Source organism: Rhinoraja longicauda, chromosome 4, assembly GCF_053455715.1.
Source record: "Rhinoraja longicauda isolate Sanriku21f chromosome 4, sRhiLon1.1, whole genome shotgun sequence".
Classification (NCBI taxonomy): Eukaryota; Metazoa; Chordata; class Chondrichthyes; order Rajiformes; family Arhynchobatidae; genus Rhinoraja; species Rhinoraja longicauda.
Genome location: NC_135956.1, coordinates 83,781,867 through 83,799,670, shown reverse-complemented (window position 1 = coordinate 83,799,670; position 17,804 = coordinate 83,781,867). Strand labels below are relative to the sequence as shown.

General features: G+C 38.6%; 1 protein-coding gene across 16 annotated transcripts in view; it reads left to right on the top strand.

The window, feature by feature from the left end:
* Window positions 1-17,804, top strand: part of LOC144592932 (band 4.1-like protein 3) — a 477,619-nt gene that overhangs the window by 430,623 nt on the left and 29,192 nt on the right. For 13 of the 16 annotated variants that reach the window (XM_078398233.1, XM_078398220.1, XM_078398224.1 and 10 more), the window contains 4 exons: window positions 2,396-2,616; window positions 11,632-12,198; window positions 15,487-15,543; window positions 17,458-17,493. In XM_078398233.1, the coding sequence (XP_078254359.1) occupies window positions 2,396-2,616; window positions 11,632-12,198; window positions 15,487-15,543; window positions 17,458-17,493 (881 nt within the window). The remainder of the gene's footprint in view (window positions 1-2,395; window positions 2,617-11,631; window positions 12,199-15,486; window positions 15,544-17,457; window positions 17,494-17,804) is intronic. The other 3 variants (XM_078398229.1, XM_078398230.1, XM_078398231.1) reach the window with 3 other exon arrangements.

Below are 17,804 nucleotides of genomic sequence, written 5' to 3'. Positions count from 1 at the left end.
TTTTTTGTACAGCAATTGTAGGTTCCAGTGTGTAAGAGCTGTGTAGGTGTGATTTTTTTTTTCTTCCAATTAAATTCCATCAGCCTTTCTCTGCAAAGATAGATACGAGGAATTGTGGGTGCAGATCATCTGTGATCCAGTAGAAGGATGAAATACACTCGAGGGACTCGATAGCCTATTCCAGTTCACATAATCCTATCAGTGTTAATTCATATTTTGGGTTCAAATTCCCAACCTATAAACTTTCCATAGTTTCACTGTGTAAACCCTTAGTCACGTGACCCTTTCATGCCATGTGTAATAATACAAATCTACCATGCCCAAAACCCATGCATCTGCAGGATTTGGCATTTTATCTCCAAGATCAGATTCTTTTGGCACACTTGTAGCTGAGCTCCTTCAATTGTAATCACCATAAATCTGAGGGCTTGCAATATGTTCTAATTTGTCATATAAAAATCCATTAAATCTGAAGAGATTGGAAATCTGAAATAAAAACAAAATGGTGGAAGTACTTGGCCAGTCAGGCAGCATCTGTGGAAAAATAAATAAATTGACACTTCCGATCCAAGACCCTTGACCAGACTGGTAATTCTAAGTTGCAGAGAAGATGGTGTGAGACTGGAGAGAATAAAAGGAATACCTGTGATTGAGTGAGGCCAGGTGAAATGGGTGAATGGGGCATTTGGAGGCTGATGATGCTTCGTTGTGTCATGAGAAAGAAGTAATGAGGGTAGGTGAAAATTGGACCACTCATAATCCAAACCACACTTCAAGTTGTGTACTCTAAAGTGTTTCGTCGAAAGCACTTCACTACAATGTAAGCGATCTTGCTGCGAAGTACAACAGATTTACAACAAGAAATGCTACAATTCTTTATACAGTACTTGAAGGATCGTGGTGACCTGATGATATCACCAGGTCATGCTGTTCCAATTGAGAGAGAAAAACAAAGCCAAAATTATTGGTGGAGGATCAGCTAAAATGTGCACTTTTGATGCACACCAAAAGAGTAGACGAGTGGAGCTGCTGCCTCGTAGCGCTGAAGACCAGGTTCATTCCTGAGCTTGAGTGCTCTCAGTATGGAGTTTGCACATTCTCCTTGTGACTACATTGTGTTCTCTCTGTGCTCCAGGGTCCTCCTGGAATCCATAGACATGTGGATTGGTAGATTAAATAGCCACTGTAAGATGCCCCGAGTGTGTAGGTAAGGGGTAGGTTCTGGGAGGCTTTGATGGGCAACTGGAACGAATAAAAATTGGGATCAGTATAGATGAGTGAGTGATTTGATGGTTGAGTCTGCTGAAGGGCCTGTTTCCATGCTCTGACCTAAATTTGGAGAACTTGATACTGAACCACGAAGGCTGCAGTCCGTCCTTAGTGAAAAATTAGTTGTTAATCCGCAAGCTTGCATTATGTTATGCTAAATATGCAATCTAAATAGAAATTGTTGGCTGTAGTTGCTGCCACGAACCAAGTGTGTTTAAATGACTGTGGATTATCAAAACTGAGACAAATATTTCCTCTCCAACATCCAAACTTCAACAGTTCAACAGAGCTTTATTTGTCATTCGGTACCAAGGTACCGAACGAAACTACATAGCAGTCATACACAAAAAAGAACACAAGACACATGACCCCAACACAAACGTCCATCACAGTGACTCCAAACACCCCCTCACTGTGATGGAGGCAACAAAACTTCCACTCTCTTCCCCACGCCCACGGACAGACAGCTCGTTCCCGACCGACCCGCACAGTCCCCGCGGCCGAGCCGCACCGGGCGCTGAAACGTCTCGCGGGCGATGGAAGGCCCCGCGGCCGTAACGTGCGCAGCTACGTCCCGCGGCCGAGCCGCGCCGGGCGATGGAAGGCCCCGCGGCCGAGCCGTGCGCAGCTACGTCCCGCGGCCGAGCCGCACCGGGCGATGTTAGGTCCCGCGGCCGAGCCGCGCCGGGCGATGGAAGGCCCCGCGGCCGAGCCGGGCTATGGAAGGCCCCGCGGCTGAGCCGTGCGCAGCTAAGTCCTGGGGGAATCACTATTTCATTATTTATTAGATTTTTTTAATTGTTTTTTTTAATTGATACTGGTATTTGTTGTGTTGGTTCCTATGTTTGTGCGATTGTCTTTGAAAGATCTGCACTGTCACACTGTTTCAGATGTAGCACTTCTAATTTCGTTGTACTGTTTGTACAATGACAATAAAGGCATATTATTATATTATCATTATTAAATGACTGACAAACAGGCAAAAGGACTGGGTGACTTTGGATGGTTTCCCCTCTCGTGCCTGGAGGTACTAAGATCAATTGTAACGACGATGGCTAGTCTGCCAAGCAAATGCCAATTGATTCATGAGTCCAGACTGCTGAATTACGTTTTGTGTCCTTTCAAGCCTCTGTCACCGAAAATCATGAGATGCTCATAAAGGACTCCATTTCGGCCTCAGAAGTGGCAACTGGTCATTATGGCGCAGCCAAGAGCCTAGTGTCAACCAATTTAATAACCACAGTGACACCAGAGAAGAAGGCAGAAGAGGAGAAGGCAGAGGAAGAGGATAAGAAAGCAAAGACTGGCATCACTCCATTACTCACGCCAGCCAAGCATGAAATTAAGGTAGTGTTCACTGAGGCATGAAATATGTTAGGTGTACTGATAATTAACCAAACTCAAGAATCAAAAATCAAGAGACATAATTTAATATTGAACATTAATTGAATCTCATGAAATTAGAACAAATTATTTTGCTCCAAGATGTATCTGTTTTTTGTGTATTAGAACCAATTAGAATTAAAATGGTTGAATACAGTTTTAAGTTGACACTTCTCTAATTATGAAAGATGAAAGAAAATAGTTGTGAGCATTAGCAAATAAGCATCTACATGATAAAAGTGAGAGAATATTTTGATTTAATATTTTAAAAGGACAGTTTTTTAAAAATGTTATTAGCACAAAGGAAAAGTTTTAATTTTTGAGAAATCAATTCCCAGACCATTTTTAATTTTGTTAATAGTTTGAATTCATTATTTTGGAATTACTGCGTGCAAAGATTTTATGAATTGCAATATTAAAGCACAAATTCTCTTCACATATTTGATGTCATAAAATAGTAGAGAGTCTGAAAAAATTAAGTATGATATCCTGATCCATCTGTGGGAAAATGCCAATCTGATTCTTGCTGTGTGTCAATAATTAGAAATCCAAACCATTTAGTGTTTAAAAGTGGGGATACCAGTTAAATAGTCTGCTTTTTATGTTTCATTTTTGTTTAAAATCATTGGCAGACTTGTTAACATTTTATTGGTTCCTTTGATTTTTTTTCAGATTTACAAACATTCATTTTATGAATGGGCTTGTACAATAACAAAATAAATAGAAGCAAGAATATGCATTTTGGCTCATTCTACCTGATTCCCTTAATATCCAAAATCCTATCAATCTCTGATTTGAGATCCACATTCTGCTTGAACAGAGAAATCCAAAGCTATACAGCCTTCCGGGTAAAGAAACTTCTCCCTATCTAAGCCTTGCATTAGGTCCCTTATGTTGAGTCCATGCCACCATAGTTCTAGACCCCCACTCTCACTTCTGTATTTACTCTGTCAAGTCCTGTTAAGAATTTTGTATATTAAACATAGAAACATAGAAAATAGGTGCAGGAGGAGGCCATTCGGCCCTTCGAGCCAGCACCGCCATTCATTGTGATCATGGCTGATCATCCACAATCAGTAACCTGTGCCAAACTTCTCCCCATATCCCTTGATTCCATTAGCCCTAGAGCTCTATCTAACTCTCTCTCAAATTCATCCAGTGATTTGGCCTCCACTGCTCTCTGTGGCAGAGAATTCCACAAATTCACAACTCTGGGTGAAAATGTTCCTTCTCACCTCAGTTTTAAATGGCAATAGACAATAGGTGCAAGAGGAGGCCATTCGGCCCTTCGAGCCAGCACCGCCATTCAATGTGATCATGGCTGATCATTCTCAATCAGTACCCCGTTCCTGCCTTCTCCCCATACCCCCTGACTCCGCTATCCTTAAGAGCTCTATCTAGCTCTCTCTCTTGAATGCATTCAGAGAATTGGCCTCCACTGCCTTCTGAGGCAGAGAATGCCACAGATTCACAACTCTCTGACTGAAAAAGTTTTTCCTCATCTCAGTTCTCCCCTTTATTCCCCTTTATTCTAAGACTCATCTTTATTCTAAGACTGTGGCCCCTGGTTCTGGACTTCCCCCAACATTGGGAACATTTTCCCTGCATCTAGCCTGTCCAGTCCTTTTATAATTTTATATGTCTCTGTAAGATCCCCTCAAAGATATTGCAATGAGATGACCATTTATTTCTCTAAACTCACAATAACATAAACTCATTCTATTTACTTTTATTCCTAGTATTATAAACTTGTCTACGAATTAATCTGGTGAACTTTTACTGCAATCTGTCAATCGTAATTTACATTTCCATAAGTAGTGGGATCGGCCCTGTACAAAATGTTTCAGATGCGGTCTCAGCAGGATAATTGGAGTAAGGCATTGCCGCTTCTTTTAAGATATGAGTACACAGGCCATTTTAAGGCAACTTGTTAGTCTCTTCCTCCATTAGTTTGCCCAAGAGAGAGTTAGATTTAGTTCTTAGGGCTAAAGGAATCAAGGGATATGGGGGAAAAAGCCGAAATGGGGTACTGATTTTGGATGATCATAGAAACATAGAAAATAGGTGCAGGAGTAGGCCATTCGGCCCCTCGAGCCTGCACCGCCATTCAATATGATCATGGCTGATCATCCAACTCAGTATCCCGTACCTGCCTTCTCTCCATACCCCGTGATCCCTTTAGCCACAAGGGCCACATCTAACTCCCTCTTAAATATAGCCAATGAACTGGCCTCAACTACCTTCTGTGGCAGAGAATTCCGCAGATTCATCACTGTGCCATGATCGTATTGAATGGTGCTGGTTCGAGGGGCCGAATGGCATACTCCTTGCACCTATTTTCTATGTTTCTAGTTTTCTACTCCAATCCTTTGTAGTAAAGGCCAACATACCACTTGTCTTTCTAAATGCTTGCTGTGACTGTATGTTAACTGTATGAAAAAGACACCAATTTCTTTTTGAACATCAACACCTTTTAAGCACTCTTCAATTAAAACATACAGTGCCCATTTATTCTTTCCACCAAGATGACCTTGTGCACAGTATTTTCATTTATCTGCCGTACCATTCACCTAGTCCATAAATATCCCTCTTGTAATATCTCTGTCCTCTCCCAAAACATAATGTCAGCCAGTTTTGTATCATCAGCAAACTTGCATATATTATCTTGATTTTGTTTGTCAATAGATTACTCTAGCTTTATGCTTCCTTTTAATAGTGTTTTGATCCACCATTGCTAAAATTAAGATTTTTTTCAAAGCTCATGCTTCTTTTTTCAACAATAGTATGAGCCTTTCCTTCGTTTCATTATGATCTTTAACTTGTCTTGATAGCCACAGCCAAACTATTTCTTATGAGTTTAAAGGGAGGTATATTTGTTGTTAACTTTGTATTAAATCTTTCAAAATGTTAGCCACTATTGCTACACCATTGAGTTTATTGGGGCATCAAATATGTTTGATTAGCATTTATAATATTAGAGTTAATTAACAAATGTAATATTTGCAGGTCATAGGTGCATAATTAATAAGTTACTAATCACCACCAAAGAATAGTAAGATCCCAAGACTGCCACTTGGTAACACTTAAGACATGGTTTACCAAGATTTTGTTCTTCTGGGGAATGGCAGAAGAGAAAAGAAAATAACTTTTATTTCCCATTGGTAGAAAGTATTCCAGGTTAAGATTTTGTAAGAAAATAACTGCAGATGCTGGTACAAATCGAAGGTATTTATTTCACAAAATGCTGGAGTAACTCAGCAGGTCAGGCAGCATCTCAGGAGAGAAGGAATTGGTGACTTTTCGGGCCAAGACCCTTCTTCAGTCTGAAGAAGGGTCTCGACCCAAAACGTTACCCATTCCTTCTCTCCTGAGATGCTGCCTGACCTGCTGAGTTACTCCAGCATTTTGTGAATAAATACCAGGTTAAGATTTTGATATGTTTGTCTATTATCTAATCTGAATAAATGAGAGGTATTTTTGAATATGACTCTCTAATGAAATAGCTGGAACAGTATCAATCCAATTTCCAGTCAGAATAGGGTAGCATCAGAAACTGCCAATGGTTTGACACATAATCACACATTCTATAGTTATAGGATGATTGGCGAAACAGAACTTTAAAAAAATAAAATGTTGCGTGATATTAACAAAGATGTTAAGCCAAATTAATAAACATAATTTTTTTAAGCTTTACCATAGTTCACCCATATTTGGGACTCACGTTGGAGCAGTTGATATTGGTTGTTGATTGAGTTAGTGATGGTGCGTTGTATCGCAAAGTAGCGATCTGAGAGACCAGATAATATTTTAACCCTTGGCATTGAAATATTTCAAAGTTAGTTGCATGCAAAGTGACTAAATGCTACATTTTCTTTGTTCTCAATATTACACATCTCAGCCTTAATTATTTCTTTAAAACAAGTTGTGCAATCACATTTGTTGATGTTGAGGACATTGTTTAACCCTTATTGTGCTGTTTCCAAATTACTTGTCAGTCATTTTGCCAGGATATCTACAGTTATTAGTCCTTAACATTATTTCTCTTTAAATAATCTCAGTTTTTGTTAACAGAAACTTCAATCCGAGAGATCATCTTGATAAACAGTCACAGCAAAGATGATAACTTGTTCCTGCTGCATTTGAGCAATACTCTGATCACTATGATCTTTTCACAGTTTAGATTTCTGCACCAATCAATTAACTAGTCTGTTTAAAGAAATATCCTAACTGTTAAATGTGATCAATTCAACTTTGGGATTGCATTTCAGATCCTGAGATGGAATTCCTCATTTGCATGTCAACAGAAATAATCGCTTTGGCAGAGAGAATATTGTCTTTGGAGAAATGAATGTCACAATGGCGCCTGCCAAATTCAGTTTAGTTTAGCTTAGAGATACAGCGCGAAAACAGGCCCTTCCGCCCACCGAGTCCGCGCTGACCAGCGATCCCCGCACGTTAACACTATTCTACACACACACTAGGGACAATTTATACATGCACCAAGCCAATTAACCTACATACCTGTACATCTTTGGAGTGTGGGAGGAAACGGAAGATCTCGGAGCAAACCCACGCTGTCATGAGGAGAATGTAAAACTCCGTATATACAGCACCAGTAGGCGGGATCAAGCCCGGGTCTGGGGCACGGCAAGTGCTGTAAGGCAGCAACTCTATCGCTGCGCCACCGTGCCACCCCTTTTCTATTTCTCATAATCTACAAATGGGCGGTAGAACGCTTTCTGCCTTTGGCTAATTTTTGGCCAGTAGAGGAAGATCATCAGTTGGAGTAGAGAATGAGCTGCGACCATGCAATCCCCTGCATTGTGTGGTTTTCTGTGAATAATAATAATAATAATAATAATGCATTACATTTATATAGCGCTTTTCTTACACTCAAAGACAATAGATTGCCAATTGGGAAAAACACAAATCCCTCTAACCTTGCTTATAAATAATAATAAATATTCAAATTCTTCAGGTATTTTTCATTTACACTGGCCTTTTATTTGTACCTCCAGTTTCTTTTGTTTTCCTGTATTTCCTTATGACAATAGACAATAGGTGCAGGAGTAGGCCATTCGGCTCTTCGAGCCATTCAATGTGATCTTGGCTGATCATTCTCAATCAGTACCCTGTTCCTGCCTTCTCCCCATACCCCCTGACTCCGCTATCCTTAAGAGCTCTATCTAGCTCTCTCTTGAATGTATTCAGAGAATTGGCCTCCACTGCCTTCTGAGGCAGAGAATTCCACAGATTCACAACTCTCTGACTGAAAAAGTTTTTCCTCATCTCCGTTCTAAATGGCCTACCCCTTATTCTTAAACTGTGGCCCCTTGTTCTGGACTCCCCCAACATTGGGAACATGTTTCCTGCCTCTAACGTGTCCAACCCCTTAATAATCTTATACGTTTCGATAAGATCCCCTCTCATCCCTTCTAAATTCCAGTGTATACAAGCCTAGTCGCTCCAGTCTTTCAACATAGAAGTCTTATGACATAGAATGAGGGCACTCGTCCCAGGCAGTCTATGTCAGCAATCCCATTCCTCCACTTTCTCATGTGTATTAACATCTTCCTCATCCAGCCCCGTGTTAGAATATGGGAGGAAACCAGTGTATCCAGGGTGTACCTAAAGCATACAAACTCCACACAGATTGCACGGGGGGTTGGAATTGAGCCTGTGTCACTGGAGCTGTGAGACAGCCGTAACATTTGCAGCACACTGAGTAGATAAAAGGAAGTCTAGCCTGCAGGACCTCTCAATTGAAGAATAATTGCAGGTCATCGGCTGATCCAGCAGGAAGCATAATTTAGGAAGAATGTGTAGGAAGGAACCGCAGATGCTGGTTTAAACCGAAGATAGACACAAAAAGTTGGAGTAACTCAGCGGGTCAGAATGTCTTTCATGACTTCACTGACTAGCAAACAGATGTAAAGAGAAAACCGGGTTTTTAACAGTCTGCTAATATGAGGCAGACGAGGCTCGTTAGCCTGGGAAGGCAGTCCATCTAGGAGAGGGGAAAACTCTGATGTAAAACCTCCACTGCCTTGTGACCATATCCAGTCATGGAAAATGCTCCAGGAGTAAACCTCAAGAAAAATCCGGAGTCGTAGTCCCTAAGGCAGTTCGTCGTTGTCTACAACCTGGTTCTGGCAGCTCCTGCGATGGCGCTGGTGACAAACTGTAACGGCTCTACTGTTCGATCAGCGACACGGAGAGGGGTGGGACGTGCTGCATGGGCAACAGCCTGTCCTTCATATGATATCGCCCAGGCTTGCATCCGACCGCACATTGACGCTGCTCTAGCCGAGGTTTGGAGCAAGCAGCCAACAAGCAGGATGCATCACCCATGGTCAGCCATGACCGAGGGGGGGCCTTAGAATATTGATATAAATTATAAGGGTCATAATTTGAGACCTTTGCTTGAGCTGTGCTTTCTGGATTAAATTGTCTTGAAACAAATGTGGAAGTCAAGTTTCCAATAAAGAGCAGGTTTAATTAACCCATTAGCTCTATAACCAGTCGTGAGTCAACAGATGTTACTAGCTTGGCAACAGAGAAAGTAGATTATGTCAGCAAAACAACTGATTTTCCTATCAATGGCATACAACCACATTGCTGGATATAGAGTAGAACAACCCATTCTCTAATACATTCTTTCCGAATGCATTCTTCTTGGCATGCATATAATTGAACTCCAAAATGAATTCAAGTTCTGTGTCTTATTTGAGAAGCTCTGTTAAAGACTTAACCTCGGGCTAAAGATCAAATAATTCACAATTTGTGCTGCAGTAAAGCAGAAGTTTTCATTAATTTTTTTGAGATCCATTCATTAAAAGACTTTTTCACGTAGCATTTAAAATGTTTTGAAAATTACCGAAAGGCTTATTTTGCCGCATTGTCAGCCTGATGTGTTACTATTCCAATAATGGTGTCTAAAAGGCGACAGGTTTGGAGAACATAATGAGAATATTAACATATTAGCATTTAGCAAAAATAGTCATATATAATTAAAACAAAGCTTTAGGTATTTTCTTTTATGTTCAGATCTGGTAAAGATATGGTTATTAATGCCCGTTGTCCAGTTGTCTCATGCCATGTAGCGTACCTTGATGAGAGATTAGGCAAGCATCTTGATCATAGCTTCATGTCCATGCTCACTGCAGTTTGTTATTGGGAGAGGTCTGGAGTAAATCTGGTTATAAGTTCTATTCAGACAAGTGCTGATTCTTTGTGCTTGGTCTCACCTGCAATGGCAAACCAAGAATGAGACTAGCCTCCTGCTTCTAGCACCCATTGTGTTCTCCTTTGTGGAGGAGAGTTACAAATATCAAGTGTGATTTCTGCATTACTATCATTAGTTCTAAATTAAATAAGCCAAACCATTTGAACAGTTAAGGAAGATTTAGAATTAGGTGTGATTATTAGACCCAAATGACTTTGGAAATCTACTTTGTAGGTATTGTGTGTTATCTTGTTCTTCAGCTAAAATGAAGTTTCAGAAGTAGTCTTGTTTTGTTCAATTGTTCTTTTTACAAAAAGGTTGAATTTTATCCTAATGAATAGTCAATTGCTTCTTTGAACTATTTATAATTCCTAAATTGGTACTACAAGACAAATTGATGGATTTCTATCCCGTACATCGAATATTTATTAAAAATTGCTTGCAACTTTAACAATTTTAGCTTGGCTACTTTGTGGTAGATGGGTGCCACATGAGTTTGAAAAGTTTGAAATGTATCCACTTATCCATAACTAAGCATAGGTTTGTTTCATTCCTGGACCTGATATAAATTCCATTGACTTTGACTTTGCACCAATTTCTAGTCACAAGGAAGGGCAATTCTTGCAGCTCTGAGAACATCTGCTGATACGAGGTGCTTGCTAGGATTGGTTTCCACCCCTCAAATCCTATCAATTTAGTGGTGCTTGAAGAGTGACTAACTGGGACTCTGTTAGCTTCCCACCACTCTATTCCACTGGATAGATGGGATTAAAATCTCCCCCATGTTAAATGTGATAATGTCTTATTAAAAAAAGGAACATGGTAATTTTTAGTGAAAACTTAAATAGCAATTGCTGATCATTGTAATTTTATATGTACTACAGCAGAAACATTATTCTTAAGGCAAATTATTAGGGTTCACATAGTTTGAAATTCTTGGTCATAATGCATCTGAATTTTGAAGTGAATAATAAAGTTTTCTGTTATCTACATTTCATATTTTCAATCAATTTGGCAAAACTCCGCATTCTACCTTGCATAGGTTTCCCGTTCCCCTCTGCTGACCTCATAATTCCCAGCGGGTTTCTTTTAAGGTACTGGGCTTGTACCAATGCTTGGGCATGTGCTGGATTACAAATAGGAGCAGTAAGAAAGCAGACATCATTGACTTGACACAAAAGCAAGAAAGAGAAAATCTAAACATTTGAAAATTTAGAAAATCTAAACATTGAAAATCTAAACATTTCTAAACATAGAAGATCTAAACATTAGATCTAAACATCTAAACATTTTAATGACATTTAATGCCATTAACAAACTGGGAACAAAGCACAATTAATTGGGAGCAAAGAGTAAATAAAGTAAAAGAGAGAATTGTTGCAACCAAAAAAGAACTAGATGGCTGGTTTAATTAAAAATAAAAGTAAGTGATAATTGAAGACATCAAATGGGAAAACTGTTTTGTAATGGGTCCAGTGGAATAAGTGCATATGGTTTTTGTGTGTGTAGGAGGGATAAAGGGGAAAACAATATGTGAAAATTCAAAATTGTATTTCTACACAATTGTGGGAATTGCTGCAAATTGGCTTTTCCAAATTCTGAATTAATGTTTCTGGTTAGCAGAAACATCGACGCTTTGGAAGAATAAATGTTATGGAATGCAATAACTAATATTTTTTTCTTTTTTTGTCTTAATGTTCCCGCTCTTTTATGTTGCTCCTGCATCTTCTGGGATTTTCTGTTTTCCCCCATAGACTACATATGATGACCCAAATTCATTTTGCTCTTGCTCTTATCCTTTGCCTTTGCACTGTGACTCCCCTGCATCATCAAAGAACATTCATAGGAGATGTAAAGAGAATGTTTCAAAATCAGCTGATAATGGTAAGAATGAAGACACCCTAAGCACTTGCCAATCACAGTTTGACCACGATCCTTCAAAGTCAATTGATAACAAAGAAATGGGTCAAAAAATAAACCAGGATCCGGCATCTGGAAAAGAAGGAACCTTGTTTTCATTCTCCATGCATCTCCCAGCAACATATTCTTTGTTAGATGAAGATGGCTACATATCCTTCCCGAGCTTCTCTGATGCCAGTTTCTTACCTGAACGTTTTCAGTGTTACCTCCCCATTCAATCACCGTCACTTATCCCCTGCTTCCTTTTCATTTTCTTCTTCCTGCTTTCAACCTCTTTTTCTGTACCGTATGCTCTCACGCTCTCATTCCCCCTTGCTATGTGTCTCTGCTATCTGGAGCCCAGGGCAGCCTCCTTGAATGCCTCTGTTGACAATGACCTGAGTGACAGTTCAGATGATGAGGTGTGTACCTCAGCCTGAACACAATTCTTTGTGTTCAATGCTCGAGTGTCCTGCACTATATACTGTCCTGCAAAAGTATTATTTTCAGAACCTCATTGTTGCATTTTTCTTATTTCAAAAGTTGTGTTTCAAAGAGACATGACTAACTTGACGCATCAGATTAGACAAAAAGTTTTTGTATTCTTGGGGAGAAAAGTTCTGAAAAGCAGGTCCAGTTTTTAATGGTGGAAAACATGAAGTAATTGGAATGTGGCACATACTTTGTATTCTTATGGATGTAAATTCCTAAATTGAATGTGGTCATTCAAAAGAGCCATGCTGACATTTCCCTAGGAGTTGGAGCCAGTTGATTGTCAATTAATTTAAATTCTCTAGTGTGAGACAGTCACAACCTCATTAGTATTATAGTAGATCATTTGTTCATAAATGAACATTGTGTTCATTTGGTTCAGTCAATGGCTGATATGATTAGAAATACCAGACATGAAGGGCTTGACTATTCACCTTATAAAAAAAAAAAGACAAATGCCTCATTTTACATTTGATATGATTTATTAATATTTTTTATTAATATGATGGCATGTTTAAGTTCATGAACTGTCTTATTGAAAGTTGCTTTGCGTATTTAGTCCAGGAACTGACTGCATGAATTACTGTAAGTATGACCTAATTCAGTTTCCTGCTTTGACACTGCAATCCAAAGGAAACAAAAGGAATACCTTTGATAAATAATTATAGTTTCTGTTTTACAAGTGGACCTATAAAGTTTTAGATAGAGAATATTGCATATACAGGCTCTAAAAATGATTCAAGACATAGATTAGGTTAACAACTTCACTGCAGGTTCAGAATGAAAACTTGGTGTCTAATCTCTAATCATCCAGTATCGCTGATAGTGAAGTGTATATGTATATATTAATGTGCATGCTCGGTGTTTTTATTGGAAATTATGTAGGAAATTTAAACTAGTGGTCATTGTTTGGTCCAGATTGCATGTATGGACTGTTCAATGAATGAGGGTCTGTTTGCATCATAATCTTGTTTATATATGTACATTTGGGAGGATGTCAGAATTGTAAAATAGTTTAAAGTCCTTCTCTTACACTATGTTGCACTTACCATCTCAAGAGCACAGCTTAATTTTCATACTTAATTCACCAGACTTTTGTATTGCAGGATTCTTCAGCTATCTATCAAAGTATGCTGAAGAAAGTTTGGTTAATTTAATTGGGTAAATGTATTATAAACTGAAAACCTTCAGCGTGATGCTGTTGAAGTCTTTTAAAGAGACTTCCTTTTTACAACTGACTATAAAATGAGACTGGTGTTATTCAGTAGATCTTGAACATTGTATTGACCCTTAAAATGAAATACTAATGTCCTGTTGTGTTCTTCGCCTGACCATCCCTTTTTTTACAAGTTTACACACCAGTGTTTCTTCAGCGTGTATTGTTAATAGCTAAATAAGCTTGGATAAAGAAAACACCATTTTCCTTTGCTTTACTACTAACCTTTCTGGTTTCTCAAAAAAAAGGAAAATAGTATTTTGTTATTATTTGAATTTGAGATGGCTAACTTTAATACTTCAACGATTTTGTTTCTATTATGTGAAGTATTGCAATGTCATGAAGTAAAAAAAGTAAAGTGCAGTTCTTTGGTTTTATTTAAGTTCTTTTCCACTTCTTTAGTTATTAGAATCCAAGAATAGATTCATTGTTAGCAAATGAAAAATCAATGTTGAAGGTACCAGTTTTTATTCTTTTCTAATAGACATGTAGCAAAGTATCCTGACGGTGAAATTGTCCAAATCTCGTACAGTTTAATTCCAGCTTGAGCTGTTGGACTTTTTGACCGGTTACACATCATTATTTTAATAGAAATGTTGCAAGCAGACCTGTGTATGATTACTGTATATTTTAAAGAAAGTAATTCTACAAATGAGAGGCCCTGAAAGTTGGGCTACTCTGGCTGATTGTAAATAGTTGTTGAGTAAGCTTTGCTTCTGGTGTAAATGAGCTGCACATTATTAACAGAAATAGTTAGTTACAAAATTGTAATACACGTGAGTTTATACCATGGAAATCAATTATGTATCTCAAAAGAGCTATGTAAGCATTTCAAAGAAACTGTGCATTATTCTGATTTGAAATTGGGATAGTGATCTAGTCTTTCCGGGCTATATCCCAAGGCCACCTTATGTGCATTCAGTATCTTAGTCATCACCGGTGACCATATTCAAGACGCGTTTAACCATTTGTGAGCAGATGCCAGGGTCCTTTCACTTGATTGTCAGGACCCCTCTTGGAAAGTATTCATTACTAAAAGCTGGGTTTACTTCTTGCAACTGCTTATCAATTTGTCGTTAAAAGGACTGCTAGAAGGTTAGCGATTAAAAATCAATTCTTTTAAAAGCTGCGTTAGGGCTAGAGTGCACCAAATGATCCCATGGCACCTCTGAGAGCCAGCCAGCGCTGACGTGTGCTTTCACTTCTCAAGACTCGCAACCCTCAAAGACTGCCGCATTGCAGCTGCTAAACAAAATTGCTGGGGTGTTAATCAGTGAATGTGTTCTGGATGCCCAATTTCTACTCATGACTCTTTTCCTCAAGTCAAATATTGTGCTTATTTTTATCTCTGTAATAATCACAGGATTTGTGAGTGTGTGAAATTGCATCTAGATTTGGTGCATTTGAGTATATTTAACCATCGTTTTCATGATCACTTGTTGACACTTTGTCATTAGTTTGAGATACACCATTGATTATTTAGCTCTGCGTGCTTAGCCCACACATTATTTATTCAAGTTATTTCTATTAACCATCTGCTTTACTTTGGAGAGGGGATTCTCACTGCTCGTTATTTTTCCCCATTAATTGGAATGACTTAAAATGTGATTCCCTTGGACTGGTATTTCCAAATTTGTTGGTGAAAGTTACCCTGTTAATATTTGCCCTCCTCCAAAAACTCAATTTTTAGACCTATTAAAGCACAACTGAAATAGCGTTTTGATGAGGGCTTTAAAAATTGTGAGTTTCTTTTTAAAAAGATGTTCAATCTTGTAACTTGCTATTGCACTTCCCATTTTTGCCTTCAACCTTCCCTTAATCCAGTCCCATTCATTTTATTTGTTTGTGCTGCTAATAAGCCTCTTTTATTTATTTTTGTTACTGAAGCAAAGGCACAATGAGTAGTACATCTTGCTTCAATAAGCTTAAATGTTCTGACAAGGCTGATGTATTTTTATTCCTGCTTTCCTGCTGGACATCTTGGGATGTTGCGGACAAATAGACTGACAGTGAGCAGACTGACACTACTGGTCCTGCTGATGGGGAAACCACCGCCGAGGTTTGTACATTCCACGGCCCTCCACTTCCCATGGGAATTGTCCTCGTGATCTCTCTTTTTCCCCACAAAATGCTGGAGTAACTCAGCAGGTCAGGCAGCATCTCAGGAGAGAAGGAATGGGTGACGTTTCGGGTCGAGACCCTTCTTCAGACTGATGTCAGGGGGGGCGGGGCAAAGGAAGGATATAGGTGGAGGCAGGAAGATAGAGGGAGAACTGGGAAGGGGTCTCATGATCTCACTTGTTTGCCTGAGAGTTTAAAGAGTGCAGCTGTTAATTTGACATTAATGCACCCACAATGTGGTTTGCGGATTAGAGTGAAGGAGTGGCAACTATAAAATAACAGAGCGCTTATTCTAAGTTAAAGTAAGAAATGGCTGGCAAGAACAGTCGGCCAGAATGGTTCAGAAAGACACTGAAGAAATATGGTGCATGAAAATTAGATCTGTGGCATTTCCAGGACGCCCCGTTCTACAATTGATTGAAGAGCTTCTGTGTTTGCTCTTATTTCTTTATTCAGTCAGTGTGCCTTCTTAAGACCAGCTGTAATGTGATTTATCTGAAAATGCAGCAGTGCACAGACTTTAATGACTGATCAAATGTTTCCAAGATGAGGATACAGTCCATGCAGGTTATGTTCCTGCAGAATTGACCTTGTGCAACTTGTCCTTTGGTGCCCTTCCATGTTTGCATTGCAAAGACTTGATTAGCTAGCTGATATCAAAACTCATTTTGTGACATATTATGGACATGAGTGCTTTTTACTATTTTGTGGAGATAATGGATTCTGCATTACCAAGCTTCTACTTGCTGCTGGTTTTGTAAACAAACTGTGACAGTTCCAGAACAATGGCAATGCCAGCTGTGAAAAATTGCTGCTCTGTCCTCTTGGTATGTAACAAAATAGTGCTTCTATATCCTGCTAATTTTCTGCAATCATCTCATCTTTTATTTCCCTTTTTGAAATTTACATGTCTCATTGTTCTACCGTGTCAGCCAGTGGTCTATTCCTTGGGTAATCTGAGAATATATAAATTATTGCCCAGTAGATTTCACATTATTGAAACTGAAAGGTGAGTGATTGCTGGAGACAGGAAGTTACAGCTCTAACCATGATTTTATTTTTGTCCTCAAATGGTTCACTTAAACCTAATTTGCATTTCACAGTCACTTAATGTTACTAGTATCTAAGGAATTTTATTTTGCTTTGTTTAAATGATGTGTTCAGCTGAAATGTTTCCTTCTGTACCACTTTGTGGTTGTCAATGGAATTAATTGTTTCACCAATTACTTCGCACACTTACTGAATACAGTATTCACAAAAATGGGAAAAAGTAAGTTTCCATTTTATCTATCTTAGTGGTGACAGCAATTAAGAATGTGCATGAAACTAATAAGAATTTGTATAGTTACAACATTTGTAGGTTTATCTCTATTTAAATAATGTACTATTAGTGTCCCTGAGCTTATACTTCACTTATACATACAAACATACATGTAATGTGAGTTGTGTGAACAGTGTTAATTGTAAGAATTTTATTAGGTTGGTTTGTATTCTATTCTTTAAGGAAGGACTATTGACTCTGCAGTTGGTAGATTATGATCCTCGACTGTTTTAAGGTGGCACGTCCTCTTAGCGTTTGTTTTCCATTGGTTATTTTCAAGTTTTCAAATATTGTCATCTACCACCATCAGGGCTCATATCAACCAGCCAATTTCTGGCACTGACAGCCATGTTCACCAATTTCTTGACCTTGCCATTCATACTTTATGTAATTTCACAATCCTTTCAAAATAATGCCAAACTAAGTTTGGTCAAATTGGTATGGATTTCCTGACACCATAAATTTGAATGTTGACATAAGTGATTAAATGTTGTTAAAGCTATGATTTTTAATCCTCCTTCATGCTGTCAGTCTGATCAAGAGGATGAAATGGAATCCAAGACCCAGGTACAAGAAAGACCTTTTTATGTCAATGACTAGATTTTAGTGTAGTATATCAAGTAAATTATTCTTCCTACTCCCTTTCCATTTCTGTTATAAATTTATGTTTTACTGAGCTTTGCTTAAGAATTATAACTTATTCGATATAAATAATGTTTCCTCCTTTGCCAGCATTTCATTCCCAATACCTACCTTTGTAATTCTTCCACAATTATGTCCATTTTATGTTTGCTTTTTTTGCAGAATAGTCTTGTAGAACGAATCAAAGGTGAAAATGTATATGTCAAACATAGTAACCTTATGTTAGAGGTTTGTAT